At 41.8% G+C, this 26704-nt stretch overlaps 7 protein-coding genes across 8 annotated transcripts; 3 read left to right on the top strand and 4 right to left on the bottom strand.

Moving 5' to 3' along the window:
• Positions 1-6435: 6435 nt before the first annotated feature.
• On the bottom strand, positions 6436-8614 carry LOC108046293 (DNA polymerase epsilon subunit 2). Its single transcript, XM_017125900.2, has 2 exons — positions 7869-8614; positions 6436-7756 (listed from the first exon to the last, which is right to left on the bottom strand). Exons 1-2 carry the CDS (start codon positions 8572-8574, stop codon positions 6885-6887), a joined length of 1578 nt encoding a protein of 525 aa, XP_016981389.1. The 5' UTR covers positions 8575-8614; the 3' UTR covers positions 6436-6884.
• A 395-nt stretch (positions 8615-9009) lies between these two features.
• Positions 9010-11077, top strand: LOC108046272 (solute carrier family 22 member 3). The gene is made up of 3 exons (XM_017125876.2): positions 9010-9664; positions 9715-9907; positions 10300-11077. Exons 1-3 carry the CDS (start codon positions 9022-9024, stop codon positions 11075-11077), a joined length of 1614 nt encoding a protein of 537 aa, XP_016981365.2. The 5' UTR covers positions 9010-9021.
• A 341-nt stretch (positions 11078-11418) lies between these two features.
• LOC108046291 (ribosome biogenesis regulatory protein homolog) lies at positions 11419-12787 on the top strand. Its single transcript, XM_017125898.1, has 4 exons — positions 11419-11626; positions 11685-11937; positions 11996-12489; positions 12550-12787. The coding sequence occupies exons 1-4, from the start codon at positions 11478-11480 to the stop codon at positions 12701-12703; spliced, it is 1050 nt and encodes a 349-aa protein (XP_016981387.1). The 5' UTR covers positions 11419-11477; the 3' UTR covers positions 12704-12787.
• On the bottom strand, positions 12704-14671 carry LOC108046292 (glutaminyl-peptide cyclotransferase). The gene is made up of 6 exons (XM_017125899.2): positions 14540-14671; positions 14338-14433; positions 13977-14282; positions 13297-13446; positions 13033-13240; positions 12704-12976 (listed from the first exon to the last, which is right to left on the bottom strand). Exons 1-6 carry the CDS (start codon positions 14624-14626, stop codon positions 12801-12803), a joined length of 1023 nt encoding a protein of 340 aa, XP_016981388.1. The 5' UTR covers positions 14627-14671; the 3' UTR covers positions 12704-12800.
• A 427-nt stretch (positions 14672-15098) lies between these two features.
• On the bottom strand, positions 15099-16322 carry LOC108046279 (glutaminyl-peptide cyclotransferase). Of its 2 annotated transcripts, XM_017125883.1 has the most exons (5): positions 16305-16322; positions 15844-15944; positions 15681-15791; positions 15384-15594; positions 15099-15319 (listed from the first exon to the last, which is right to left on the bottom strand). In XM_017125883.1, exons 1-5 carry the CDS (start codon positions 16309-16311, stop codon positions 15120-15122), a joined length of 630 nt encoding a protein of 209 aa, XP_016981372.1. In that variant the 5' UTR covers positions 16312-16322; the 3' UTR covers positions 15099-15119. The 2 variants fall into 2 exon arrangements, with proteins under 2 accessions (XP_016981372.1, XP_016981371.1); XM_017125882.1 differs by having other exon boundaries at positions 15844-16322.
• Positions 16323-16772: 450 nt separating this feature from the next.
• Positions 16773-19483, bottom strand: LOC108046278 (beta-alanine transporter). Its single transcript, XM_017125881.2, has 4 exons — positions 19386-19483; positions 18511-19331; positions 17813-18005; positions 16773-17751 (listed from the first exon to the last, which is right to left on the bottom strand). The coding sequence occupies exons 1-4, from the start codon at positions 19475-19477 to the stop codon at positions 16773-16775; spliced, it is 2085 nt and encodes a 694-aa protein (XP_016981370.1). The 5' UTR covers positions 19478-19483.
• Positions 19484-21135: 1652 nt separating this feature from the next.
• On the top strand, positions 21136-24516 carry LOC108046280. The gene is made up of 7 exons (XM_017125885.1): positions 21136-21268; positions 22689-22812; positions 22922-23007; positions 23088-23246; positions 23933-24019; positions 24109-24331; positions 24394-24516. The coding sequence occupies exons 1-7, from the start codon at positions 21194-21196 to the stop codon at positions 24498-24500; spliced, it is 861 nt and encodes a 286-aa protein (XP_016981374.1). The 5' UTR covers positions 21136-21193; the 3' UTR covers positions 24501-24516.
• The last annotated feature ends 2188 nt before the right edge of the window (positions 24517-26704 follow it).

Below are 26704 nucleotides of genomic sequence, written 5' to 3'. Positions count from 1 at the left end.
TCACCAATAAATATTGACACCATTTTGTGTTTATAGAACTGGAATCGGGAGGGCGAAGGGGAGGGGGGAAGTTGGCCAGATAACGGTGGCTATAATGTCTTTCCCCAGACAAAACACAAATTGAAACTGAAAAGTTTTATTTTTCTTCCTTTTCATAGGGCAAAACAGCAGAGGGAGAGTGAAAGAGAGTGTGGCATGCATATCGTAAAAAATAAAATTATGCAAATTTTTATTATTTGATTATGCAAATGTTCGCGCTTGACGACCCTTGGCATAAGGACGACAATATAGCCCCTCTCTCGCCTTTAGCCCTTCACCATATCGCGGGCTTGGAACTTCCGCTGAAAGCATGGAAAAGCGAAAAAAAGTAAAAAAACGCGACAGTTAGTTGGCCACTCTTTCCCTTCTGACCCACTACTTGGAGTAAATTTGAATTTTTTGCCGGCGATTCCACGAGAGGATCCTGAAATGCGGAGGGGCGCCTCTGTGGAGCATTGTCATATGTGGTTGGAAATTTTGAATCTGTTTGCAACCCCTTCGAGCGTATCCGTTTCCTTCTGTCGCGTGCGTTTCCCATCCCCGCACGCTTTTCCATTCCCCCTTCGTCGCACTTGTCGTATGCGTATTTATATTTTCCCCTGTTATGCTTTATACTCATTGTTGTCTCTCTCTCGCTTCTCGCGCGATTTGAATCTTTTAAGTGAAATATTGTTGAAATCATTTATGCTTGACTGGGCCACCACTTTTGGGGGCCACTGTGCAGTCTGGAGGTGGTTCCACCTCAAACTCCCTAATTTATAAATACAACTTACTCCGCGAGAAGTCACGGAAAATGAGTTTAAATCTTGGCACAGATAAAAAACGTCAGGAAACCCAGAAAGTAGATAAAACTTGAGCATAAAGTTTTACGAGTCTAGGCTTGTAATCAGTTTGAATAATTACCAAAACGTGCTTATGGTTCGGGGAAAAATTAAGAAAATAGGAAAGGTTTCTTAACCAAGAAATTTTGAACTTTGCTTCGCGACAAAATGCATGCCACAATAAAAAAATATAAATATATGGGAGCAAACTTTTCATTAAGATGGTTGCCAGACTAATTATATATTCAAGTTGAAAATAATTAAAAAGATATAATGGCATTTAATGGGATTAATTAATACATTTTGAGCTATGAATTTTAATTTTGGCGAGTCTAAAATTTACATTGTCATGATTTTATTAGTTTAGTACTGCAAATGTAATACATTTTTTTGTTCTACAATTTGGAATATTTGAGAGTTAAACTTTATTTGATTGTTACATTTCATTTCTTTCTAAACGCTCAAAATAAAATAAGTGAACCAAAAGAAAACTGACGATTTAAAAGCATTATATAATAAGTGAAGTAAATAGCATTACACCGCCTTCCAAATACTTATGAAAACTTTTCCCAAAATCAAACCACTACAATGTCAAATTTGTAAGCTGTCAGGCAAACAAATTCACCGTCTAAATCGCGCTTGTGGACAAAAAAAAGTGAGAGCCAAGTTAAGAGCAAACCCATCAATCATCTGGACAACACAACATAAATCAAGCTGAGAGCCAAAGGAAGAGGATTAGTTTGGCCGCCAGGCAACTATTGATGGGCAGGTCCATCAGCATGATGGGCCATAGCCCGATATCGGGCTTAAGCGCCACTTCCGGCATGTGGCATAACCAAAATCCGGAGCCGATACCAGCCAGCCCTATAATAATAAAACAAAATGCTTAGAGCGAAAGAAGAAGGACCAAGGAAGTCGCTTTTGTGGTGGCAGTCTGTTTATTTACGCCGCATTGTATGTAGGAACTTACATATGGGCGAGCCTGGAGGGCAGCAGGGAGTCCGGGGGCAGGAGGAGCCCGGACTGAAAGGGGCTTCCATACGGCGGGGCACACATCACACATGTTGTTGCGAGTACACACGTATGTTGCCTGCAAGCGATAGCGTCGGGACGTCGCCATTTTTTTCGGCAGCCGCTGCTCCCTTTTCCACTCGCAATCTTGGCCAGCAATCGCAGGCGGCACATATGTGCAATCATGTGCAGGCCACCCGTCCTCCAGACTCTTCTGCCCCCCAATCAATTTCCTGTCCCGCTCCAACAACTTTGTGGCGACTCCATTTTGACATTTGCCATTGGCGCTTCGCCGAAACACGCCCCTTTGGTTGCCAGGCGCATGCTCTGCACTTTCCCAACGATTCTCTGCAGAAATCCTGTCGAGCTCGAATTTCGAAAGAGAGAATCAACGGCCACATGGACCATTCTCAACCGCATCTGCTTAGTGTCAAATGGGAGCGCCAGCGGATGGCGGATGCTTTTTCAATAAAAAAAAAGCCCAGATAAGATAGCTGCCAGTGCAAGCTGCACTTGTCAAACTCACATGTCCAGGAAATCCCGACAAGAAATCATGAGAGCGTTAAATTGAAACTTGGGATTTTACGCAGCTTAAGTTTTTTAGCAATTACAATAGAGATTCGAGGTGGTGGCGGGCGGGTGGGTAAAAATAATAAACAAAACAGGCGTTAACACTTGTCATTCGGTCGGCAGGAATATGTCACCTGTGCCGTCCGCATCCCGAAAACTCAAATATGAAACCCACCCATGGGCGAATTCAATCAACACGCCGGACCACCCTCATCTATAAATCTCGGTCCGTTCAAAAAAACAATCTCGCATAAATTCCTATTTATGGCCCGACCATTTGAACCTTTTTGTGCGAACACACAATCAAAAGTCGATTAGCATTCAGGGCAGGGCGGGCAGTTCCCATTCCGAGTTTGGAGGACCGCAACCGAACAACAAGCTACAAATAGGCAAGCGCAGGTAATCGCATTTCGGGATTCGGAATTCGGCTACCCATTTCCAACCCCCTTCTCGTGTGGAAAATCTGCTGAAACACAATGAAAATATTTTGCCACGTCCACAAGGGGATGGAGTTGGGCTGTGGCATGGGGCATGGGACATGGGGCATGGGGGTTCTTGGCTGTGTGTGACAAGTACAAGCCACTTGTGCGTTGATGATAATTTTCGAACCATTTTTCGGGGGGCTAGTGGCTGGGAATCGAGAACTGGAGCCCGGCAGAGATATCCCTGAAAGCGGCTTATGTCGCCTGTGCCATTGTGCTGACACGGCTGCAGGATTGGGGCTTTTGTCTTACCGCCCAACGGCCAGTGAGTCGAGTCGAGTGTCCTGCCCACTCAGGTGATTTATGCTGAGTTTTAATTTAAATGCAATCAACTTGAAATATTATTTGGCAGAACGAAAAGTGAGGATTAGATTGTGAATTGAATTGATTTCTGAGGAAACACTTTTTAAATAAAGTTAAAGACTAAATTGAAAAGTTGGAAAGCAAACTTAATAGATAAAACTATAATACTGGGGCAGGCTTTTGCATTTAAAACTAGGAATTAAACTAGCTTTTCCCAGAGTCATTAAAATTATAACAAGGATGACAATACTTTCAATATATCCAAGCAAAATAAAGTGCTGAAAATCTTGGTGATTCAATAATATTGCATTTTTTAAATAAAAAGCACACTAAGATCATCAACATGTAATGGAATAAAAACATATATTTAACGTTTTATTCAATTTTGAACTAATTTTTGTGTAGATATTTGTTTATTTTTAAATATAGCTGATTTGGATATGGTCTTAATGGTCTTAATGGCCAACAAATAAAATTTATTTTAGGGATCCCCAACGACCAATATTTAATAAACCAAATCCTGCCAGGTGAGTTGCTTTTAGCGTTAAGCAAACATCATTAGGACCATTAGTAGAAGAGCTTAAAAAGCCAAATTCAATTATGTCAAACATCTAGGTGTAATCTAGATGCATTATCCTTGTCTAATGAGCCGCGCTTAGCCGCGGATCCTTATCGGGAGCCAAGGAGCCAGGACAAAAGACACACAGACGCAAATGAAATCAATTAAAATTTATCACATGCCAGTTGCTTCATTAAGACACAAAAGACGCAGCCAACAGCCGTGTCCCCAAGGTGCAATTCGTTATCCACTCGGAGGACAATGGCGGTCAGGATGCGGCTGCCTTGTAATTTGTCCTGCCACCGACTCTCCCACAGACAGTTGTTATCGGCTTAAGGAAGACAATAAAACGGCGTCGGCGTTTGTCGCTTTAAATAATAAAAACATTTGATTTGCCAACTCTGGCACGTGGCAGGACCTCCGAAGTCAGGAGAGTTATCCAGGACTGGCTGAGAATGCGCAAGCAAATCGCAGATAAAGCCAACGCGTAAATTAATGGGCGGCACGTGTCACTTGCTGCTTGAATTGTATTGGATGGCTTGAGATTGGTATGGATTGAATGGAATGGCCGGACACGCTGGGTGGTCCAAGGTTTATGGCATGTGTGGGAGCAGCTTATGGCCAGCAAATTATCGCCTCTATATGATGGCAAGTGGTGACCCCCAGAGTTTGCTCTGCGGCTGATAATTGAGGCGTAAATGTTGGCACACGTCCGGAGTTTGGACCGCCGCACGTCTGGGGCTTAACTTTATACATTGTTGTAACATTCATAGGGCTTATGAAGCGGACTCATTCGCAATTCCAGCTCCGTTTACTGCTTCCTCAAGTGCCATTCTCCCAGTGTTTTAGTGGCCCGCCAGTGCATACAATGTTGATGATAGCCCTATCAAATTTTGAATGCCAACAGCGGCTATAAGGATGCAGCTCATTGTCGAGTCCGTAAAAAGTTAATAAACCCTCCAAGTATCAATGGCTGCGAACAAAAGAATGCGTCCATAAACAAAGGCGAGCTTTTGATTTTCCAGTTGACGTTGCGGTTTCAAAGCGCCAGCCGAAACCTTTGACCATATGCGCTAAAAATATTCGTATATGTATACCTTAGAAGTGGTTTCAAGAAGGGCAATACAAATTCATAAATCTATTTTATATTTGAGTTTACTCAGAGAACTTCGGAACTGAAATAAATACTCACTTATACATTTTAATACAATAATGTATATATAGTTCAGTTTCTTTAGCATTTATTTGAATTTAAATAAAGTTAAAAATACACATTGGTTCAGGCTTAAGTTATTAACCAAACTAGCTTTATGAATTTTAAATAATTATAAAGCCAAAAATCTTACTGAGAAAACCACAAATAATCATATTTTAATACCCCTTGAAAGGGTATCAACAGCAAACGATTAAAGCCACCCCAGTCAAGTATATTCATTGAAATCAAAGTCACACCACCAAGCCGAGGATTACTGGATGGATTTGCAAGGGACGCTTGGCATATGGCCACTTGGCAACACCGAAGAATCCGTCAAACAATGCGAAAAGATGGGTTAACAATTGTCAAATAACCACAGGATATGCACATGAGTGCATTGCCGTTTGATTGCCGAGCATGTGTGTGCGGAAGGATAACCGAAGGTGGGCAGTTGCTTTGATCCTTGATTGGACTGGGGCCACTTGGGGCGCATCTGGTCGAGTGATTGATGGCCAAGGCACAGATTCCAAGATTCCGCATCAGCGATTGCTTTAATCGAGTCCGCAGTGTGAAGGAAGGGAAACTCTACAGCTCCAAATTAAATGGTGTCAACTTTCCTGGAAGGACACCATAAAAACTGATGACCATAACAGATAAAATGTTTTTTATGTTATTGCTCCGCGCTGCGGCCAAGTTGCAGAGAAACCACAAAACAATATTTAAATTTCAAAAGTTGCCAGTGTACCAGTTAAATGAAGCAGAAGCAAGATTGTTGTCGCAGAGGAAACATTCTGAATCTGTGGTTTGCATAGAGGAGTTGGAGTGCCAGCACAAAATAGAAAAAAACAGGGAAATATAAATGTTTAGGGTTCGAAGGGGATGGCCAAAAAAAATATAGTTAGCACTCAGGACCGACCACGCCCCCCAAATCGAATTGACACTCATGGCGGACACATTTTGGAAATTGATCCCAGGGACGTGCGGCACACAACTATCCAAGTTACACTCATAAATCATAAATCAATAGGAGAGAAAACCCTCCGAGGCAGAATAAAACGACTCTCCCCTTCTGCGACAGACCCGGCTAATGATGCCTTAAAAAACGATTCGGCAACTGGTCAAGTGACAGCAAATGGGGGCCAGGACCATCGATGTCCTCAGGTCAAACGCATTATCAAAATTGCCGTTTCAGCTGCCGAGGAGCTGCGCGCCAGCCTGGGAAATTGAATTTCCACGTCCCAAAGTGGGCAGCAGCGGCAGAGTAACAATATTTTTCCAAATCGGCTTTAAGTCATGAAAAGTAATAGACAACCCCCGCTCGCAGTAAAAAGCAGATTGCGAGGCGCGTCAGCCCAAGAGCCAGGAGACGATTGTGGAACACATGCTGTGCGCATATGATGACTGACGACGGCGATGATGAGGCTGGGCCGCTTATCACAAGGGAACAGGCACACGCACGGGTGGCGAAAATCCGGGAGGAGCTGGCTGGCCAAGCAACATGTGAGGCAGGAGGATGCTAAGCCCCCGAAACATGTTTGTACCCAAAACATTAAACAGCTAGGCTGAAACGTATAAAAATATTCGGTAGGCTCTATTTGCATAAAGGATTGAGTTCGCGAAGAGTTTTTCTAATCCTCTAAAGGTTTTCTCAATCAAAATTTAAAGATAGCTAATTTATAATAACAATTATGAATTTATATTAAAATGTTGTCCTTAAATTAACCACATTTATCTGAACGATAGTGCAAAGCCACAGATATCAAAGTTCCACCTTCACGTGCTCAACATTACCTACAGCTCAATAACTCTTCCCCACAAAACCCATAAATTTTAATAAAAAAAAACAAAAACTAATTTAAATTAACATAATTATTAAACTTACGTTAAGGTTAACTATATCATAACTACTCCACATCGTCCGGTATCTCCGAGTCCTCAATTGTTCGCGTGGCGGGTATGTACACTTTGAAGGCAAACTTGGACTTGACAAAGGAGCCGGTATTGAGGACAGTGCATCCGTGCTGACTGCTGCTAAAGCTCTGGCACGAGTCCCCCATGACTATTAGATCGGGCAGCGGGTACAGCCACAAAGCAGGATCGTAGTCCCAGTGCACTGGCATGGCAATCGGATGAATGGGCACCAAGTGACCCTGGCACACAATGGATCTGGCAAAATGCTGCTCGATCTGCGACGTATCCTCGGGAAAATGTAAGGTATTCCGGCAGAACTTGGCCATCAAGTCCAGACGGCAGACAACAATCTGCTGGGTGCAGTACTGCAATCGGCAAGGGTTTGTGGCCAACTGGGTGCGTGGCCAGGTCTTCAGCAATCCCGCTGCCAAGCACTCGGGTATGGGAGCTCGCGGTAAAATATTTGGTGCTGTGGGATCTTCCGACGAGGGCACGAGTATCAGATCCGTTTGCTTCTTCAGCTGCTCACAGCCAGCTGCCAAGGCACCCAATGCATCTAGGTGATGCCGAAGCTCATGGTGATTCCTTGCGCTGGCCGTAAAAGGACCCATGAGCACTATAGCTTGCGGCGGGCAGGAATCGTAGCCCACAAATAGTTGGCGCAGCTTGTCCATGACCACGGGCAGATCCAAGCGGACATCGGATAAGAAAACTATCGTCGTTTCTGTGTTGGTGCGTTCCAGTTCCTGCAGACGAGGTGAGTACTTTAGCAGTTTGGCCGACTCACCGCCCCAGGTGTTGGCAGTGCCGAAAAACGCACGACTACTTGTTGCCGGCTCTGCTGGCGGGAAACCCAAGCCATCAACTGAGGGAAATTAAATAAATTAGCAGGAAAAATATATATTATATATAAATCGAGATTACAGTCGCGAGTCCCTTGCTCGATTTTTGATAAATTAAATTTATTTTTTACATACCCTTGAGCACCCCATTGTTATAGTTTCCCTCGGCCAGCACAAAGCAGCCCTCGCAGAAGAACCCGGCATGAAAGCGGGCACCTGTGAGGTCCAGCTGGACACAGCCGGTGGGATCCTCCACATAGAACTTGCCCTCCTTGAGCTGGGTGAGCAGGCCCAGGACGACGGCCTCCTTCATCGCCGAGGTGGCCAGCAGGTTCTCGGCGAACTGGAGCTTGAACTTCTTGGCCTGGGCCTCGGCACCGACGCCATCCTGGATGACAACCGGGGCAAAGAGATCGTGGCGCAGGGTTTTCTGGAGTAACATGGCATATCGCTGCTGCATGTACTCGGATTTCATGCGGGGAGCGGTCAGAAGTTGGCGAGGCTGGGTGTCCGGTTCGAACTTCTTGATCCGCTGGTTGTACCGAAAACGGGGCACCGTAAATGCATCGATCAGGGCGAATACAGTCTCCCCCTCATCCAAGCCCACCCGGTTCAGCTCGTTGATGGCCTTCTCCAGCGCCGCCCGCTCCACATGCGGCGTCAGTAGCTTCTGACTCTGCAGATTCTCCGTGATCACCGTCAGCCATTTGTCCCGTTCCGCTGCGTCGAAGGGCAGCAGCTGCTCCGCCAGGTAGGAGCTGTTCTCCGAGCGGATCATGAATCCGCATAGCTTAAAAGTGTTTGTTATGCGTTTTCTCAGCGGCAGCAAATCTGCATCCATTGTTATTAAAGTGATTGGCGCGCAAATTAGTGGTGGGACCTAGCATGGTCTATCGGTTGATCGATATTTTGATGGTTTAGTGTGACCAGCCAGACAAGGCGGCGAAAATGACACTCGTATGAGCTATCGATAGCGATTGGCGGTAAAATAATTGGCTTTCAGTTTAAAATTTTGAATGTGAAGGAATGAATATAATCGGCCTAAATGTTTATATTTGGGCTGCATGATTTTTCTTAGATATGCAAATCCTAGGTTTAATTGTAAAAACTTTGTGCAAAAGTACTAAAGAAGATTAATACAAAATAAGAACGATTTAAAAGAGTTTCTCAAAAGTTAAGTTCAGCAAAATTTATAAACTAAAAGAGAAACCCTTTATTTATTTTTAGTGCCAGAACAGTTGGCTTTTAAAGAATTTGGATTTTGTGTGGGAAATAATTCGTTTTGAAAATGCCTTCAGAGGATTGCAAAAAGTATGAGAACTTCCTGCCGCTCATTGGAGACTTTGGACCCTACCAGAGGCGACTGATGTTTTGGATGATGCCCGCCGCCTTTCTGTTTGCATTCACCTACTTTGGCCAGATATTCATGATACACGTGCCCACCGGTCACTGGTGCCGGATTCGAGAACTGGAGGGGCTGCCCAAGGAGGAGCAGATCAAGCGGGGAATCCCCATCGGGAAGGATGGCGAATTTGAGAGATGTCATAGGTACAATGTGCCCTTTGAATCGGATACGAGTGAAGAGACCAATCAGACCAGGACCAAAATACCCTGCAACGATGGTTGGGTGTATGATCCTGACGAGATGCCCTACGAGTCCATCGCCACCCAGTACAATTGGGTGTGCGATAAAGACGGGTTGGGCACCTACTCCGTCATGGCCTTCTTCATAGGCTCCATTGTGGGTTGCCTCTGCTTCGGATACGCCGCCGATCACTGCGGCCGCTTGGTGGCCCTGTTCCTGGCCAATTCCTGCTCCATGATCGGCGGCTGCATCTCTGCCCTCTGCAAGGACTTTTACTGCTTTGCTGCCAGCAGATATGTGGTCGGAATGGCCATGAATAACTGCTTCCTTCCCATTTATATCCTAAGTGAGTGCCTCTAATTCGAGTGCTATTTTCGCTCACATCTGCTTATACAGCTCTGGAGAACGTTGGCATCCAATACCGCACTCTGGTGGGCAATTCGGCTCTGGCCATTTCCTTTACCTTGGGCGCATGCGCGCTTCCTTGGGTTGCCTATTTCATCCGAAATTGGAGACATTATGCCATGGTCGTTGCACTGCCCGTGATACTAATGATATTGATGAGCTTACTGCTTCCCGAGTCACCAAGGTAAGTTTTTATATTATAATAATAGTAGAGGAGATAGCGATTTTTTGAACACCTTAAATTGATAATACTCTTGAAACGATTTTTTAAAACTTTTTGCAACCGAAGCTGAAAAAGTTATTGACAAGCCGATCGAAAAATTTGTCTTAATATTTTAAGATATAATATAATATTTAATGGAATAATATAATTTATTTTTTAACTTTTTGACAAGTTAACACTCCACTAATTCCTAAGAAAAGTCCTCAAAGAATTCTAGTTTAAGCAATTTCTAATTTTTGCAAATCAAAAATAATAGCTGTTTGCTCCTCTTAAATTTTTTCGAAAATATAGAGAGAATATATAGACACTTAATTTTTTTATATTTTTTGATAACAATTAAATCCTAATTTCAGTTGGCTCTTTTCGGTGGGAAAGGTGGAAAGAGGAATGGAGGTGCTGAAAGAGGCAGCACAGAGCAATGGAAAAACCATTTCCGACAAAGAATGGTCAGAGATGCAGCAGTGCCATGAACAGAGTTTCGCCAAAGAGAACTCGGGTAAACATTACACTATTCTGGATCTCTTCAAGACCTTTCGCAGATTTGTCGTTACTTCGATATTGATTATGTGTTGGATGATTGTGGCTCTGGTGTACGATGCCCATGTTCGCGTCGTCTCCTTGTTGGATACCGATGTATTCATTACCTTTTCACTTTCCTCGCTCGTTGAGATCCCGGCTGGAATTGTGCCAATCCTCCTGCTAGATCGTGTTGGTCGCAAACCCGTAATGGCAGCCGTGATGCTGTTCTGTGCGGTATTTAGCCTTTTGGCTGGCTTATTGCAAAGACAATGGGATGTGGCAATAGCGGCAATTATAGCCAGGTTTTTCGTCACAATCGCCTACAATGTGGGCCAACAGTGGGCCTCTGAAATCCTGCCCACTGTGGTGCGCGGTCAGGGATTGGCTGCCATCAACGTTATGGGTCACACAGGTGCCCTCATATCGCCGATTGTCATCTACACCCACCGCTATTACCGTGCTCTACCCATGTTCATAATCACATTGCTCTCGGTGATCGGAGGTGTGATAGTCTTTATTCTGCCGGAGACCAAGGGCACTGTGCTGCCTCATACGATGGACGAATCGGACAAGCGATGGACGCTACGTTGCAGAGAACGACAAAATAATTGATCAATAAATTTTAAATATTTGTGTTTTTCTATTTGAATTTTTATAATTTTTTTTCTAAAATAGAGCGTCACAAATTAAAAATTTTAAAACTACTGCATTTCTATTAACATGGTTAGAAAATACACAGAAGTCTGTGCTAAAAGAATCACAGACGAAGGCGTTCAGTTTTTATATAAGTAAAAAATTTGAAAATGGCGCCCAGTGTGTCAATGTTATCACCTTAAAATCGATTTTCCGATAAATGTGTATCACAGATCCCATTCATGGTTTGAGTCTGAGGTAAAAGTTTGGTATTTTATTCTTTAATGTAATTAAAGGTATTTTCTTAACTAAATTAGGGTCACACCAGTCAGCACGTGTACGAGGAATTGAATTTGCTTTGCTGTTTATTCCCCTCAAAATGGATGTTGTCAAGGAAGTTTTAGCGAAACACCAAAAGGAATTGGAGAAATACAAGCCGATCACAGTAGAAAAGCATTTGGAATGTCGCCTGGACGTAGGAAGTCTACTGATCACAGATCCCAACGATTTCGATGACCGGGAACTGAGGTGAGTGAAAGATCCGGCGAGGACTACTGATCACTAACTGACTTTGGGCTTCTTCCAGGGACAACAAGGAGGAGTACCTGGCCGCACTGACCCGGGAAAACACTCAACTCCTGGTGAACGCCATTTGGGAACTGTCCACCGAGCGGGTGGACGAGAGCATTGTGGCCAAGCTGCCGGAACCCACGACCGTATTGCCCCGCCTCCGAAAACCTCCAGGCCCTCGTCCCCTCACCAAATGGGAGAAGTTCGCCAAGGAGAAGGGCATCAGCAAGAAGAAGAAGGACAAGAAGACCTACGATGAGACCATGGATGCAAGTTTTAATTCTTTAATCCTAAAGAAACCCCAACTAAATCTACGAATCCTTATAGAAATGGGTGCCCACATATGGCTTCAAGCGTGCCGAGGCCGAGAAGGCTAAGGACTGGGTCCTGGAGGTGCCACAGAACGCCGATCCCAATACGGACATGTTCCAGAAGAAGATCGACCTGCGCAACGAGAAGGTGGCCAAGAACGAAATCCAGCGCATGAAGAACATTGTGCGGGCCAAGAAGATCGACATGCCGCGCAGCGGTTACCTGGGACCTGAGGCTGCCTCCTCCAGTCAGCTCTTGACCGCCGTCACTGTGGCCAAATCATCCACAGCCTCTGTGGGTAAATTCCAAAACAAATTGCCCAAGGAGAAGGAGGCACGTGGTCTGGGCATCAAGGAACTGATACCAGGCGGCAAACGCAAGCAGTCGCATATCTCACAAACGCCCGAAAAGGAGGCTAATCTGGATCTTATCAAGAGCGTGCTGAATAAGAAGCCCCGGCTGGACGTGGACAAGGCGATATCAATGGAAAAGCGCGACAATCGTTTGGCGTAAGTTTGATACAATTATTATTCAATTGAGTGTGCATAAAACCTTTATTTATTCAACAGACGAGAAGCAGAGGCTGAAAATGAACCGACCAAGAAGGGCAACAAGAAGCCTAAGGGCAAGGGCAGTCGCAAAGCGGTGGGCAAGAAGTCGAAGGGCAATCGCGGGCAGCGGGCTCCGGGCAAGAAGGCCCAGGCAGGTCGCAAACGTCGCTAGGAAGGATTAAACACGCCTTAGGACACTTTAATTAACGACAAACATTTTACACTTATGCTTAATAAATCTTACACATAAGACAAACAAAAAACTAGGTTCAGTAAAAACGTAAATCCACCGGTGTAGTATGCCGTTTGAGGTATTCGTACACAAAATTACGGAAAACACGGTTAAAATTGCGTATCGAAGGCCAGTGCAGATTAGCGGCATTATCGCGAGGTGTGTGCCAGACCTCGGGGAAAGGAGTGGCCACCAAGTGCAGCACAGGAACATCTAGAAGTAAAACCACTTGGTAATCATGTATAAACGCAAATCCAAACAAAACCTACTCTCATCCAAAAACGGACGGTGATCGTCGTCGACCAGACCGCCGCTAGCACGACTTAAAAACATATTGTTTTTTCCCTCCAGCTTGCCAGCAGACCGCAGGGACTTTTCAATCTGTACAAGACTGGAGTGCAGTCCATGGGTATTTTCATAGAAACTAGAAAACTTCGGATTCCGCGCCCCAATAAGATCCAGCAGCACCAGCACTTCCTGTTATTGATTCAATTTTAGCAAACTGATAATTTCTATTAAGGTCATTGACTCACAATTCGATCTATATTCCGTGGACCCTGCTGAACTTGGCCGGCAGTTTGGGAACGGGTTCGGGCTAGCTTTGACGCCAGATGCTTCGAGCCGTACACGGAATCAGAGGCAGTCCAATCTTTAAACGCCTCCTCGCCATCGAAGAATATGAGCTGGTGAGTTAAGAAATTTTTTTTGGGTTAATGACATACGGTTATTCTATTAAAAATTACTATTTTGTTAAAATATAATTTATAAATGAATCAATTAAAATTCTATAGTTTTAAATCAATGATTGGCACAGTCCTCTTAAACTAATACCTTAATTAGTGGGTCTGAAATATTTTATATTATTCAAAGGGAAACAAATCAAAGAAAAACCATAAATGTACAAAACCAATTTTTAAGGCTCATTTTTCGGTGCTTTACAAAAAAATTATTATTCAATTAATTCAATTCTTACCAATTTTTCTCTACAATAAATCAAAAATTGTAGAACCATTTAAAATCTTTTTTAAATCGAAATTCTATAAATTATAGTTAACTATTGACTATAATTAATTCTAGAGAAAAAATATACAATTTTTAAATATTCTTTAGAGGAGTTCCCAATAAATAACTGGTTCTCGCATAGTTTTTTACGTAGAGTTTCATGAGAAACTATCAAGGTCTGCTATTGTGACCGATAATGTAAACAACTCACCATGAGTCCCACGTCGTTGCGATTGAGAAACTCTTTCTGGAGATACCCGCTCAAGGTCTTGGCGGTGTTCAGGAGAATGGCACAGGGCACCGCGGAGTCTGTGGCCCCCACAAATCCGGGATCGTTGGGGAAGTACTTGCTGTCGTAGTGGCAGGACAGGGCCAGGAAGTTCTGGGCTTGGGGATTAATCGTACCCACAACATTGGCGAACGTTAACTCTCCGAAAACTGGAACTCGCTGCTTGAACTCATCCACTTCCGTCTGAAAGCCAAGGCCGTTCAGCGATTGCACCAGGTACTCGCGCACCTGTTCGTAATGTTAATTTTAAAAAATCAAATGGTATTCCAATTTTATCGCTCACTTGTTGATGTCCCCGACTGCCAACGACGCGTGGCACCAAAATGGAGTCCAGGGTGCGGTTAAAATGGACCTCGTCGTCTCGCCACTGTGATCCAATCTGAAATATAGGTGAAGTTATAGATGGGTTTTTGGAAACCTAACCAACTGTGATTTCCCAAGTGAGTCACAATGGTTTTAATTGTTTTCAGAGGGGGAGCACTAACGTTCCCTGCTGGAGCTTGTGGCTTGGAGGGCGGGAGGAGGAGGAGCAGCAGGCCGGCGGCGGAAAAAAGTACGGAACCGATCCCCATCTTTATGCTTCGGAGCTTGGCGACGCACTAACTGCGGCGATCGACGCCTGAAAGATCGATCTTTACCGTAGTTTTTGTTGTGATTGCGATGCGATGGTTGCCTCTTTGGCGGGCAAAATCATTTCGAAAGCTTTCGGGCTCGGCTCGAGAGAGTTTTTTTAAAACTCTATCATTTTGCGAGAGGCCTCGCAAAGCTTTTAAGCCTACGGTCGTTGGGGAAAAGTTCTCTACAATGACTGCTTTGTCGATTAATTACCGCTGATAACAATAATTACATTGCTCTCGTTCATAGGAAGTTTTATTAATAACCTAGCTTTGATTAACCCTAGAAAGTCCAACAAAAAAAGTAGCTATTTGTAAAAATAAGTCGTAATTTTCATCACATTCTAAAAATATTTTCTGTACGACTCATTTTTTTGAAACCCATAATTAATCTAGAATGTAATAAAAATAAACACCATAAGATAAGTAATTTAAAATGTGCTTATGCCTTTTAATCTTCAAGAGAATCTGAAACAAAAACATTCTTTAAATTCACATTGGTGGCCCATGTTTCCAGGAAATCATGCACAAATCGGACCAATATTTGTATCATATTGCGAATAGTAGGCCAATGTAAATTTTCGGTGTTATCAGCGGCAGTGTGCAGAACCTTCGGATATTCTTGTGGAGCTACATGCATGACTGGTACACCTAGGAAAACAATTAAATAGGTAATAGGTAACGTAAATATTTTTTATAAATTAAACATTGTTACCAAGTTCATTTAATAGACTATGATCGTCTAGAAGATCTTTGTCGTATTGTTTTTTCTTCTTGAACAACACATGAGAATTCGTCAGTTGTCCGGATTTTCTTAGTTCCAGTTCTATGTCAGCAGCCAGATTATGCAGGTCATTGGTAACTTCAAAGTAACTCGCAAAAGTTTGATTAGGCGCTCCAATATAGCTAAGAGTAACTGCAACAACCTATAAAAACATTATAATTGATTGAACTTTGTATAACGTTCCTTTCAAAAAGAAAGTTTTATATATTTATTTCCCCATCTACTTACCATATTTTCTAAAGGTATAATTTCCGATTCCATGAATTCTTTTGCGCCAATGAATCGAATTTCATCCAGGGGATCCGCAGACAATGAATAATGGCCGTCAAAGAAGATCAGCTTTAAAAACTTGTTCAACCTTTGAGTTTTAACATGCTCGAAAACAACTTACAGCCAAGCCCATGTCTATGTTTTCGGAAAACGTTTTTATAAAGAACATTCCCATGGTTTTTGCTAAACTTAGGAGGATGGCACAGGAAACCGCTTCGGTGGCTGAAAGGAAATCCTTCTTATTCCAATCCTTGGGCATTTTGCTATCGTAGTGGCAGGTTAGCATCATAAGATTATCTGCATCCCTATTCATAAAACCTGACAAATTTGTAAAATTTCCCCCTTCTTGGAAGTCTTCCCTTATGACGCTAAAGCCCAAATGATTCAGCTCATGCTCGATAAAGTCATGAACCTCGGAATGTCCTGGACTGCCCACATATCGCGGCCTTAGTAGCTTTGACAATGTTGTATTAAAGTACTCCTCATCGTAAAAAAATGTGAACGGTAGCTTTCGAGTAGCCCAGCGCAGGAGAATAATATTGAGGACCACATAGAAGATGCTAACGATTAGTGCAATCCTACCCAGCATTGCAAAATATATTCCCGGTAAGACTGGCAACAGCGAATAAGTGACTGTCTAGCCCACTACTCAATGTTTCCATAATTTCCCCCATGACTAAAGCATTCGACATGAAAGTTGTTAATTAATAAAGGTCTGTTCCGGGAACCGTTTCTGAAAAATATTAGTGTAGAAAAACAGATTCGGAGGCTTCAGCAGCCGTAAAAACATAATTTTTGTATATAAAAATTACAGTATAATATGGTTATTATTTTTTGTAGATTTTTTATTGTAATAAGACTCTACTTAGACCGGAGGTCAGATTTAAAGGTCCATTTTGGTTGCAGTAAGAAAACCTATCAATAACTATTTGTTAATCGTGTTTAATGTAAGTTAATACGATCTCAAAGAATATTAGATAAATTATTTTTTTATTAAAAGTGAAAATTTGTATTCAGAAGATCTCCACTTCTCTTCAGGGAAGACTTAATCTAGCCATTATATTTATATGTTCGGATTTCCCTCTCCTCGGAATTCTTATTTTCACTGGATGTCGGGCTCGTCTCCCGGTGGACATATGCTGTTTTTCGAAACATCCTGCTGGAGCGGAACTCTTCTCGCGATAATGTCCTTAAGCTGGAGCCCCGCCGCCAGGCGTGTCTGCCGTGGGATCTCCTAGATCCCGGGCCACAGCAGGGCATATGCCAAATCCTTTGATTCCTTCCAAATTCAGCTCCATCGCTAAGGGTTTGCGGGAGTTCGTGGTTCAAGGTTTCCGGCAGAAGCAGGGCCAGCAGTCCGCCCAAGATTGCCATGGCTCCCAAAACGATTAACATGAGGGAGAAGGACACTTCGGAGAGGTACACCACTGGTGGGGACAACATCATCGCCACGAAACCCATCGTGTGGATGAAGGCCACTCCTTGGGCCCTCACCACTGTGGGCAGTATCTCCGCAGCCCACTGCAGTCCAATATTATAGCAGGTGTTTGCAAAGAATCTTCCAGCTAGGGCAGACGTCCTCATAAGCATCGGATTAGTTAGCCAGGCGCCCATCAAGGTGAATACCCCACTCAATGAGGTGTAGAGAAAGGAGCACCAGCGACGACCACACCGATCCAGAGTAAGGATCACCAGGATATTACCCGGCAGCTCTGTGGCGCAAGCGATGGTGAAGAACACAAAGATGTTCTCCGTGTCCAGGACACTGGCCGCCCGAACATGACCGTCGTAGACCAGGGACATCATCATCCAGATGAGGATCAGCATGATCATATAACGGGCCATCCGCCGGCGCTTGAAGATCGAGAACACAGTAAAGTCCCGTCCGTAGAGCTCCTCCTTGTAGAATTGCGTGCAGCTCGACTCGAAGAGTTCGAGTACTTCCGGGGCCACATACTTCTTGTTGATACGTATCACCCGTTTCAAAATCACCATGGCCCGTTCGATGTCACCCACCGACACCAGCCAGCTGTGATCGGAAAATGGTATCATGGATTTTAAGGTTTAAGGTATGGTTAAGAACTACAAACCGAGCAGATTCGGGCAGCACACAGAAGGACAACATGGCCAGCAAAATGGGTAAGGCTGTGAATGCGGAGAACCTCCTCCAATCTCCGGCCGACAGGGCGATCCAGGGCATCAGCATCGTGGAGGGGGAGTAGAACAGGGCCAGTGACAGGTTGGCCACCAGGGTGCGGTACTTGGGACCCACATATTCCAGAACTACAAATAGAAAGAGAGGGTAAGCACATAAATGTAACTTAATCCTTTTAAAAAGTTTAAAGAAATAAAACCATGTTAAGTAGTTGTGAGAAGCGACCTAATGTATGACCTTTTTTATTCATTTAAGAAGGTTCTGTACCATTTTAATAATCTATTCTATGAGGTCATTATTACCTAGTTTTGGGTGATTTTTATTATTTTTTATGTCATATTGTTGGAGAAGCGACCTAATGTATGACCTTTTTTATTAATTTAAGAAGGTTCTGTACCATTTTAATAATCTATTCTATGAGGTCATTATTACCCAGTTTTGGGTGATTTTTATTATTTTTTATGTCATATTGTTGGATGTATTAAGATGCCTACTTTTTGTAGTAAATATATGAGAATACTTTATGGGATGAATTTATTAGTTTGTTAAAGCTTAAATATAAACTTTATTATTTTTTAAGTCAACTAATTAAAGCTACCTATTTTTTTCCAGTCGATTGGACACCATTCTTACCCAAGATATATATCATTGTAAAGCAGGTATCATAAGAGGCCCCGACCAGAAACCGCGACATTGCAAAGGAGAAAAAGTTGTAGGACAACGAGGTGGCCAGGCTGCCCAGGAAGGCGAGGAAGCAGCTGCTGACCAGTGCCGCCACCCTTCCACAGTGATCCGCAAAGTGGCCATAACCCAGACCTCCCAGAATGGAACCCACGAAGAAAATCATCTGGGCGTACGTGGCATACTTGTCGTCATCGCACAACCAGCCGAATTCCATGGTGGCCGAGACGTAGGGCTTTCCCTCCGGCTCGAAGACATATCCTCGCTTGCAGGGAATCGTGGGCAGCGAAGTGTTGATATACTTTCTCTGGTCCTCCGCAAAGTGGATCTTGGTGTAGTTGGTGTCGTACATTCGACAGCGACTGTAGGATCCATCTTTTTCACGCGGGATCGACAACTGCTTGCGCAGTTCCACACTCCTGATAATCATCAGTTCCGGCACATAGCAGTAGTACTTGTGGGGCGTCAGGGACATAAAGATCTGGCCCAGATACACGAAGGCGGTGATGAAGCAGAAGGGGATCATGAACAGGAACAGCATCACCTGAAATCGGCCGAACTCGCCGATCAACGGCAGGAGGTCATCGAAATCTATATAATCTTCAGTCTCCCATTTCCGTCGCGGTAATGAGGTACCCGATATCGTCTTTTTCCAAAAAGAGTCGTAAGAGCTATCATCCTTGTTCGGCTCCATATATCTCACTTTAACCTCATCCATGGAATCACCCGCCTGAACTCCTACATCAGCCTTCTCCGGCTCATCGTAAAATATTCTGTTTCAAATGGGTAGTTTGTGGGATACTCTTGCTTATATCACGTTTACTTACGGTTTCGTGAGACGTGCCTGTTGCCCCCTTTCCTGTTTTTTAAGACGGTCGCTATTCTTAATTGATCCATTTCGATTGTCTTCATTTGCCATATTGAATGTCAAAGATAAATTGAAAATATGACTTATAAATCTTGGCCACATAATAGAATTCTTGAAATAGTTGTAGTCAAGTTACAACCTTAAATATATGTAAATGGAATTTATTGATTAAATACACATAATAAGAAAACATTGTTAAAATTTTTTTATAAAATACAATTTAATACAGCTTTTAACAAAAATTATTAAGATTTTGATGATTAAAAACATTTACGCTAGGTAAATTTTTTTGAAACTTTGTTTTGTTGTTTATATGGTTGTCCAATTTTTATAAATATAAAACAGTAATTTTGCAATCGTTAAAAATAACTATATCTCGGAGTAAATGGGTATATTTTAAGAAACAACGAATGTATAATTTTTTTTTCCCTTTTTTAATTGTGAGTCATAAAAATGGGCTACAAAATGTATTAAAGTTAAGTGACAAATTTGAATGAAAATTTTTTGAGAACCAAAACTTAAGTCTTGAGAGGTATGTCACTTTGAAATCCGCTTAAATTTGGTAAAGTAATGGACTCTAGAAGGCTAATTGTGGAACATCTTTGTACAAGTCGACTAAAAACTAACATGAAAACGGATAAAAAATAAATCAACGTTAAATTTTAAAAGAAAATAGGCAAAGCTAAAATTAGATTTGATTTTAAGAGAAATATCCAAATTTTTAAATGCAATACCAAGTTTACCTTATACATGTTTTCTTATATTGTTAGCTTGCTTATTTGACACATATCTAATGAGAATTCCCATAAACCTTGATTATTTATTGGATCTCATCCAAACAAATCACATCAAATCACTATCATCGGCCAAACATTAATCCCATTTAACCAGCTCTGACTTGTTAAATTCTTCCTATTCATTACCATGATGACTTGGTGATTTTCCGTTCCAGTGCCTGGGCTACTTTTGCTTTCATTTCCGATTCGGTGGCAGCAATTGGAGCACGAAATGGGCATTGTCATTGACTCAACCCGACTCTTCGACGCCATCATTCCTTTTGCGGTTAACTTATTTCAAAAGGTATCCCGCAGAGCATTTTCCACGTTGACCAAATCCCATCGAGAATTAATTTGCAGCTGTAATTTGTGGTATTGGCAAAGCTAAACACAGTTTGTGGCTAATTGCATGAAAATTCGGTGAGCCACAGCCGAGATGCAAGGTGCCCGAAACCGCCTGTTGCTGTTGTTTTCTTAGGAGGCGCATGCGTGAGCCCCAGAATCTCTTACCCCACTACAACTTTCGAACTTTCATTCATAAAATGTATGTTTCGAAATTGAAATCAATGTGGTAGCCTTCGAAGAACCACTAAGCCAGTCCCGATGCGACTTTCAATGACAGCGGTTCCTTTCGGAGTCTCTCGTGCCGGGGATCCCACACTTCGGGCCACACAAATATGCCCGGTCATGCCGCATAAATCAGTGTCATAAATCTGCGCGTCTTGTGTATGGAATTATGTGTCAGTGTCCCGCAACCATCCACAAAATATCCTAGATATTTATCTGCGGAGTGCCAAATAAAAACTCGGCCAAAGAAAAACAACTAAGGCAAGCAAATTAACCGTTTGGCGGGAAGCGAGATAAAGTGGAATTCCCGCGGGCGAAAGTGTAGAAAGTCAAGTGAAAGTGGCGGCTGCCGTTCCCCCCGAAGGAAATCCTTTTGTGTCAGCGTGCTTGGAATGCTCATCTGCGAGGCGTGAGCGACTGAAAGATGGCCATCCTGGAGTCTTGTTGCTTCTGGAAGGATGTGCGGAGTGGCAGTTTTGCCTGCGCCATCTACACATTGGTAGGTTGCTTCTCATATGAATAATTTCTGGCGATAAGATGTGGCCTAAAGCATGGCGAATATATCAGAATTTCCCTTGAATTTTTCAGCCAAGTGCCAAAAAGTTTTACAAAGTTTTTTGGCTGTGTGAGCAGTTTAAGCAGAAGCAGTCAAAACTTACTTTTTATTATACAGTTGAGCACCTACAAATGTCGGATTAAAAAGCAACTCCTCACAATTAATTCAGAAAAGTTATAATAACTTAAGCAAAGTCATTTATGGCATTATGTTAACTTAGACGTAGTTTAACGTAGAGTTCCTTAAATTAAATTAAGAGTTAAAAAAGTTGATCACCATCTAGATGGTAATCAAATTACACATAAAATGTGTTATTTTTAGCGGTATTAATTTGTTAGCGAGCAAAGCTATTTTCATTTGGTCAAATAATCCAAAATATTACATCAGTGCAAGAATTTTAGTTTATTGATAGAAACAAGAAAGGAAGCAAACTTCGGCTTGCTTAAGTTTATATACCCTTGCAGGTGTTACAAAAATTAAATATTTTATATTTCGATTCTTTTGCGTATATGCTTAAAAACAATGCAGATATGTCGAATTTCTGATACATTTTTCGATCGTTTTAAAACAGCTATAATTTTGCATTTTAAAATCATCCAAAAAGAATATATCTTAAAGTATATGGGAATATGTTAAGAAACATTGAAGTTTTAATTTTATTTCTCTGATTTTTCTAATGGGAGCTATATGATATAGTGGACCGATTCCTCCAGTTTCGACTTATATACTTTATCCAAATAGCTTTAAAACCAGCATGCATAAGAACATTAGTCTAGATCGAATCTCCTGGTGATGCTATATAAAATAGTATGTATAAATGTATATATACATTTTTTTCACTGCGTTGCAAACTTTTAACTTAAATTATATTACCCTCTGCAAGAGTAATGTACGTTTTAAGACCCAGACTCTTACAAATTGTTCCAAAATTAAATAAACGAAGATTAAATATCGAGTTTATAAACAGAAATTAATCAAAAGCTATTAACTCCCGACACCCACTTTGTTATTTGCTTATAAATTACCTAATCATGCTTGACTATTCAATTACTAATGAATTTCAAGAGTAATGCCGCACATTAATTGCCAGTCTCATTACAAAAATTCTTGTGCTCGTTGAATTACATTTCCTTAAATGATATTTGTCAAAAGGACCTAACTTAAATTAACAAAACACCTAGGCAAACATATAACAAAGTCGAGTTTCATGCTGCTTGAGCAATTACGGCACTCGATTGTCACATGAAGGGGATTTTGTTGGGATTCCGTTGGGGGGTTTTCCCACACATAACAAAACATATGCCGGAATTTCCATGAACACTTAAATGTTCCTTAAATGTTTTGCGAAATTTCTCCCCTACAGGTTTACTTTGGCTTCTCGACGCTGATGTTTTTGTTCTACCTGCGCGGGGAGCAGGAATTTCTGGTGGGGAACCGCGCTCAACCGATGGGCGAAAGTCTGCTGGAGAAGGGTGATGTGACTGTAGGTGAGGCTCAAGGATGCGGATACTGGAGTAGTCGGAAGGATACTCCGTCCGACCCAACCCATTGTTCCCTGCGAGCGACTCAATTACGTGTGATTTATGCTTTTTGCAGTGACTGTGATATTCAACGTTTTGTTACTGTTTTGCTCGATGCTGATGGTGCTGTCGTCCGTTCTGTTAATATTGGGTCTCCAGCAGGTGAGTCTATTGGAGTGTACTTTGTCCACATCAATTACCAGCACAACCAACCTCATCCTCAATCCCGCATGGAATTGCAGAACAAACGACAGCTGCTGATACCCTGGATTTGCTTCATGCTGGGCGACATGCTCATCGAGTGCTTCCACCTGGTTTATTTGGCCCTCTCCCGCCGCGTAAAGTTTGATCCTATCGTCGGTTTCATCTTCACCATGGACTTCTTCCTCCTGTGCCTCAACGTGAGTTTAGTGTGCAGGGAAAAGCAATCAAGACTATTAAATCTATTGACAGTTTTTCTCTTAATTTGTATGTTATAAGTATGTTTATTTTGTGTGTGGGCTTCTAGCCTGCAGTAAATATTGACCAATAAGTTTTTTTTCATTTTTCGTCGAAATAACTTTTGGCTCCAAGTCAAAATCAATTTAAAGCTGCATTTTACTAACGCTGACTTTTTTGCTGTATTTAATCCGCCTTAGGATATTAAAAAAATTGCAATCAATTTTAATTTAGCTATAAATCAAAAAACAATCGCTATATATACCAAAAAAGTACAAATTTAAAAAAAATTATACAAACGAATTTGAAAGGTATAAAAGTATATTAAATAAAATTAAATGAAAGCATGAACGGGCAATATAATTTGTAAAACCAATTAACCTTTTATATTTTTTTAAAAACCTTTTTGCAGCATTTTGTTTATGTCAACATATTTAAGAAAAGAAACCACAACTTATAAAAATACCCATGTTGTTATGCTTTCATAAGTCACTTTAGCACTGTGGTCATAAAACCCAAAAACTAAGTTTACAATTATGATTTTGGCAACGATCCAAAAATGTTTGTGTACATAATTTATCAAGTGTAAAGAATGGCAAAGGGCGTTTTGAACAACTGCTGACCCCCCTTCCATCACTTGTATTTGCAGCTCTACTGTCTGCTGTGCGTCATCTCGCAGTACCAAACATTCCGCGCCCAGCGAGCGGAGCTGCAACAGGCGAACTCCTCGGCATCGGTAGGTATTCGGTGAATGTGTTGTGCCACTCCCATGTATGCTTACCTGCCCTCCCCCCTTGAACACCGTGTGCCTCCGCCCAACCCAAGCCTATTGTGGTCTTCACAGCAGCCGAGAAGCTAACCAAAACGCAGCAGCAACAGCAGCAAACGCAGCAGCAGCAGCAACATAATCGGCAGCAACAGTTGGAGACCGGAACCGGAAACGGGAAGCGGCGACGAATGCTCGCGGCTGCCAGTCCGCTGATCACCTCGCAGCGGCTCACCAACTTCTCCACCATCACCGAGGAGGAGGAGCAGCAGTCCCGGATAGGTAAGACCCCCTAATGCCCACGTCCCAACCATTTTCATTTAACAAAATATAATAACATATAGGCCACCCACCGGATCAGACGAATGGAGAGCAACTGGCCCGAATTCCAATTATTACTCTGGCTTCCAGCCCGGCTCATTGCAGTGATGCAAGTCCCACTCGTCACTAAGCCAACGTTACGTATTTGTCCCCGATCCCAGCAGAGATTTAAGCAAGAATTCAGATATTTTTACAAATTGATTGTCCCTAGATGGCAGAATTAAAAAAAAAATCAGATTTCCAAGAGGCACACCAGGCTTTTTCAATATCCTTCTTTCACAGCTAAAGACTTACGCATTTCATGCACACATGCCTGGTTCATGTAAACGGAGCAACTTAATCTAAGTGGGAGACACAACAAGGTTCCAGGAAATGATAAATGCACTCTGCCTTTCAGTCCCCAAACAACACAAACTGTCGTAAGCTTGCCTCACTTCGGCTACTCAACTGTAAGTACAGTAAAACTTCAGTGATGTGAACATTCATTCTGACACTTTAAAAAATCGGGAAAATTTGGATTCTGAGAGTATTTGGCAACACCTATTTTCGCATACAGAAGACGCAGGGCTTCTTTTTCCATTTACTAATTATAAAATCATTTGCTTGAAAACCATCATAAATAAGGAAATTTCATCTTTAATTTCAGTGGAATCTTAACAAGTTTAAGGTATACAAATTATTTTCTTTAAGTTACCATACGTTTTGAAAAATTCATAAAAAGTTATGTCCAGTACCAAAATCAGTAAAGTGGTAAAAAAAAGTTAAACTACTATCCATAATTACCATATAATTCAAAATAATCTTTAATTGCTCTGTTTTTTCTTAACTCAACTCATTTTATCCCAACAAAATACGAAGCATTAAAGTTCTCCTTTACCTTAAGGGTAAAATCCGGTGCTTTTCAATGCCAACAGGATGTGAGCTCTGTTTAAGCTCTAGTGCTTTGCATAACCAAAATACAAAGTCACTCGAGCAGATGACCCCAGGTCAAACATTTTTAAATAATTATTCAAATGCTGAAGTTCTGAGGGGCAGACAGCCGTAGGTCCAAAAAATAAACCTAAAACAACAAGGGTTCAGGGGAAAAAATAGACTTTAAAAACTTAATTACCATTTAGAAAATGCTGACTTGACCCGAATAGGGTTAAGTGGTTTTAGTTCCCGGCTAATGATATTATAATTATGCTTTAAAGTCCTAATTAAAAATCCTTTGAAAGTCAAACCAATCTTGTATACAACCTGGCAAAATAATTAAAAATCCTTTGAAAGGCAAACAAATCTTGTATCCACTGCAACCTAATACAACTGCTGGCAAGGGACTACAGACGTCATCAGACCAGAATAGAACCTTCATTAAAAGGCACTTAATCACCCGACTGAATTGGCACTCTTAATTAAACCCCCAGGTGAAGTTGCAGGGACAACTGACACCGGATCGCTACCTTGAAGTGCATATATAGTTTAGGAACTGAGCTGGGCTTCCTGCCGCCAAATGTCGATGACAAAGCGTTGCGCCGGAGAAGCCACACAATTCGGTGGGCAACAGTCCTGACTGTAAAAATGCCATGATGCAGCAGGTTTTACAGGTGTAATTGCTTCTGTCACACTGAGAAAAATGCCCATGAAGTTATAGTCATTTTCACATTTAATTAGCTCTTAGATTATTATATTTAATTTCGGTTGGTTTCATTTTGTATATTCAAAAGGTTTGCTGCAGGTTTTTATTTATATTATTTTAATTATTTCTTAATAAAATGTATTAAATTTTAATATGTTAATTGAAATAATATGCCTAAAACAAGGGGATACAAAAATAAAACCTCATGCATAAAGAACTGTGAAGATATATTTTCAAAGAAAAGCAACAAATTCAAAATGAGTTTTAAAAGTTCAAATAATTAATCCGTTTGAGAAGTTTCTCTTGTCAATCTAAACACTAAACAAGAAATACATAGCCAAATAATGAATGTCACTTACTTTTTTTTTTTAAAACGAAGTAATAAGATTTTTTTCCAGTTGTTTTGTACTTTACAGGAATTGAGAGGATGAGTTCAAAAGACATGTACACATGGTCATGGACGCTATGGAAACTTCCACATAAAGACTCAGCGAATCTGGCAATTTTATTACATTCGGCGGCCAAAAAAATAAGTTGCTTAAATATTGACATTGCCACAGGCAACAGCATTCCGCACATTTCTCTGACAAGCTCCTTAAAACACTCAAGCCAAAAATATCAAGACATTGGTCGAAGTTGAATGTCAAAAAAAAAAACCTAATCTAATGGATTCCTAAGTGGTGGAAAGTCTGCTAGATAAATATCGAGTTTCCGAG

This window comes from Drosophila rhopaloa, unplaced genomic scaffold, assembly GCF_018152115.1.
Source record: "Drosophila rhopaloa isolate 14029-0021.01 unplaced genomic scaffold, ASM1815211v1 contig_163, whole genome shotgun sequence".
Taxonomy (NCBI): Eukaryota; Metazoa; Arthropoda; class Insecta; order Diptera; family Drosophilidae; genus Drosophila; species Drosophila rhopaloa.
Note: the sequence above shows the minus strand (reverse complement) of the source record. Positions and strands in the feature narration are given on the sequence as shown.

What these genes read in the sequence shown, in the direction of transcription:
- LOC108046292 (XM_017125899.2), bottom strand. Translation starts at nt 14,626, where the DNA reads ATGGGGATCGGTTCCGTACTTTTTTCCGCCGCCGGCCTGCTGCTCCTC. An exon ending in CACAAGCTCCAGCAGGGAAC is followed by an intron (nt 14,434 to 14,539) that starts GTTAGTGCTCCC and finishes CCTATATTTCAG; the next exon opens with ATTGGATCACAGTGGCGAGA. An exon ending in GCAGTCGGGGACATCAACAA is followed by an intron (nt 14,283 to 14,337) that starts GTGAGCGATAAA and finishes CATTACGAACAG; the next exon opens with GTGCGCGAGTACCTGGTGCA.
- LOC108046280 (XM_017125885.1), top strand. Translation starts at nt 21,194, where the DNA reads ATGGCCATCCTGGAGTCTTGTTGCTTCTGGAAGGATGTGCGGAGTGGC. An exon ending in CCTGCGCCATCTACACATTG is followed by an intron (nt 21,269 to 22,688) that starts GTAGGTTGCTTC and finishes TCTCCCCTACAG; the next exon opens with GTTTACTTTGGCTTCTCGAC. An exon ending in GAAGGGTGATGTGACTGTAG is followed by an intron (nt 22,813 to 22,921) that starts GTGAGGCTCAAG and finishes TGCTTTTTGCAG; the next exon opens with TGACTGTGATATTCAACGTT.
- LOC108046291 (XM_017125898.1), top strand. Translation starts at nt 11,478, where the DNA reads ATGGATGTTGTCAAGGAAGTTTTAGCGAAACACCAAAAGGAATTGGAG. An exon ending in TTCGATGACCGGGAACTGAG is followed by an intron (nt 11,627 to 11,684) that starts GTGAGTGAAAGA and finishes GGCTTCTTCCAG; the next exon opens with GGACAACAAGGAGGAGTACC. An exon ending in AAGCGCGACAATCGTTTGGC is followed by an intron (nt 12,490 to 12,549) that starts GTAAGTTTGATA and finishes TTTATTCAACAG; the next exon opens with ACGAGAAGCAGAGGCTGAAA.
- LOC108046279 (XM_017125882.1), bottom strand. Translation starts at nt 16,311, where the DNA reads ATGCTGGGTAGGATTGCACTAATCGTTAGCATCTTCTATGTGGTCCTC. An exon ending in ACATAGACATGGGCTTGGCT is followed by an intron (nt 15,792 to 15,843) that starts GTAAGTTGTTTT and finishes AAGTTTTTAAAG; the next exon opens with CTGATCTTCTTTGACGGCCA. An exon ending in TAGTCTATTAAATGAACTTG is followed by an intron (nt 15,320 to 15,383) that starts GTAACAATGTTT and finishes TTGTTTTCCTAG; the next exon opens with GTGTACCAGTCATGCATGTA.
- LOC108046272 (XM_017125876.2), top strand. Translation starts at nt 9,022, where the DNA reads ATGCCTTCAGAGGATTGCAAAAAGTATGAGAACTTCCTGCCGCTCATT. An exon ending in CCTTCCCATTTATATCCTAA is followed by an intron (nt 9,665 to 9,714) that starts GTGAGTGCCTCT and finishes CTGCTTATACAG; the next exon opens with CTCTGGAGAACGTTGGCATC. An exon ending in CTGCTTCCCGAGTCACCAAG is followed by an intron (nt 9,908 to 10,299) that starts GTAAGTTTTTAT and finishes TCCTAATTTCAG; the next exon opens with TTGGCTCTTTTCGGTGGGAA.
- LOC108046293 (XM_017125900.2), bottom strand. Translation starts at nt 8,574, where the DNA reads ATGGATGCAGATTTGCTGCCGCTGAGAAAACGCATAACAAACACTTTT. An exon ending in TAACAATGGGGTGCTCAAGG is followed by an intron (nt 7,757 to 7,868) that starts GTATGTAAAAAA and finishes AATTTCCCTCAG; the next exon opens with TTGATGGCTTGGGTTTCCCG.
- LOC108046278 (XM_017125881.2), bottom strand. Translation starts at nt 19,477, where the DNA reads ATGGCAAATGAAGACAATCGAAATGGATCAATTAAGAATAGCGACCGT. An exon ending in CAGGCACGTCTCACGAAACC is followed by an intron (nt 19,332 to 19,385) that starts GTAAGTAAACGT and finishes CATTTGAAACAG; the next exon opens with AATATTTTACGATGAGCCGG. An exon ending in TACAATGATATATATCTTGG is followed by an intron (nt 18,006 to 18,510) that starts GTAAGAATGGTG and finishes TTCTATTTGTAG; the next exon opens with TTCTGGAATATGTGGGTCCC.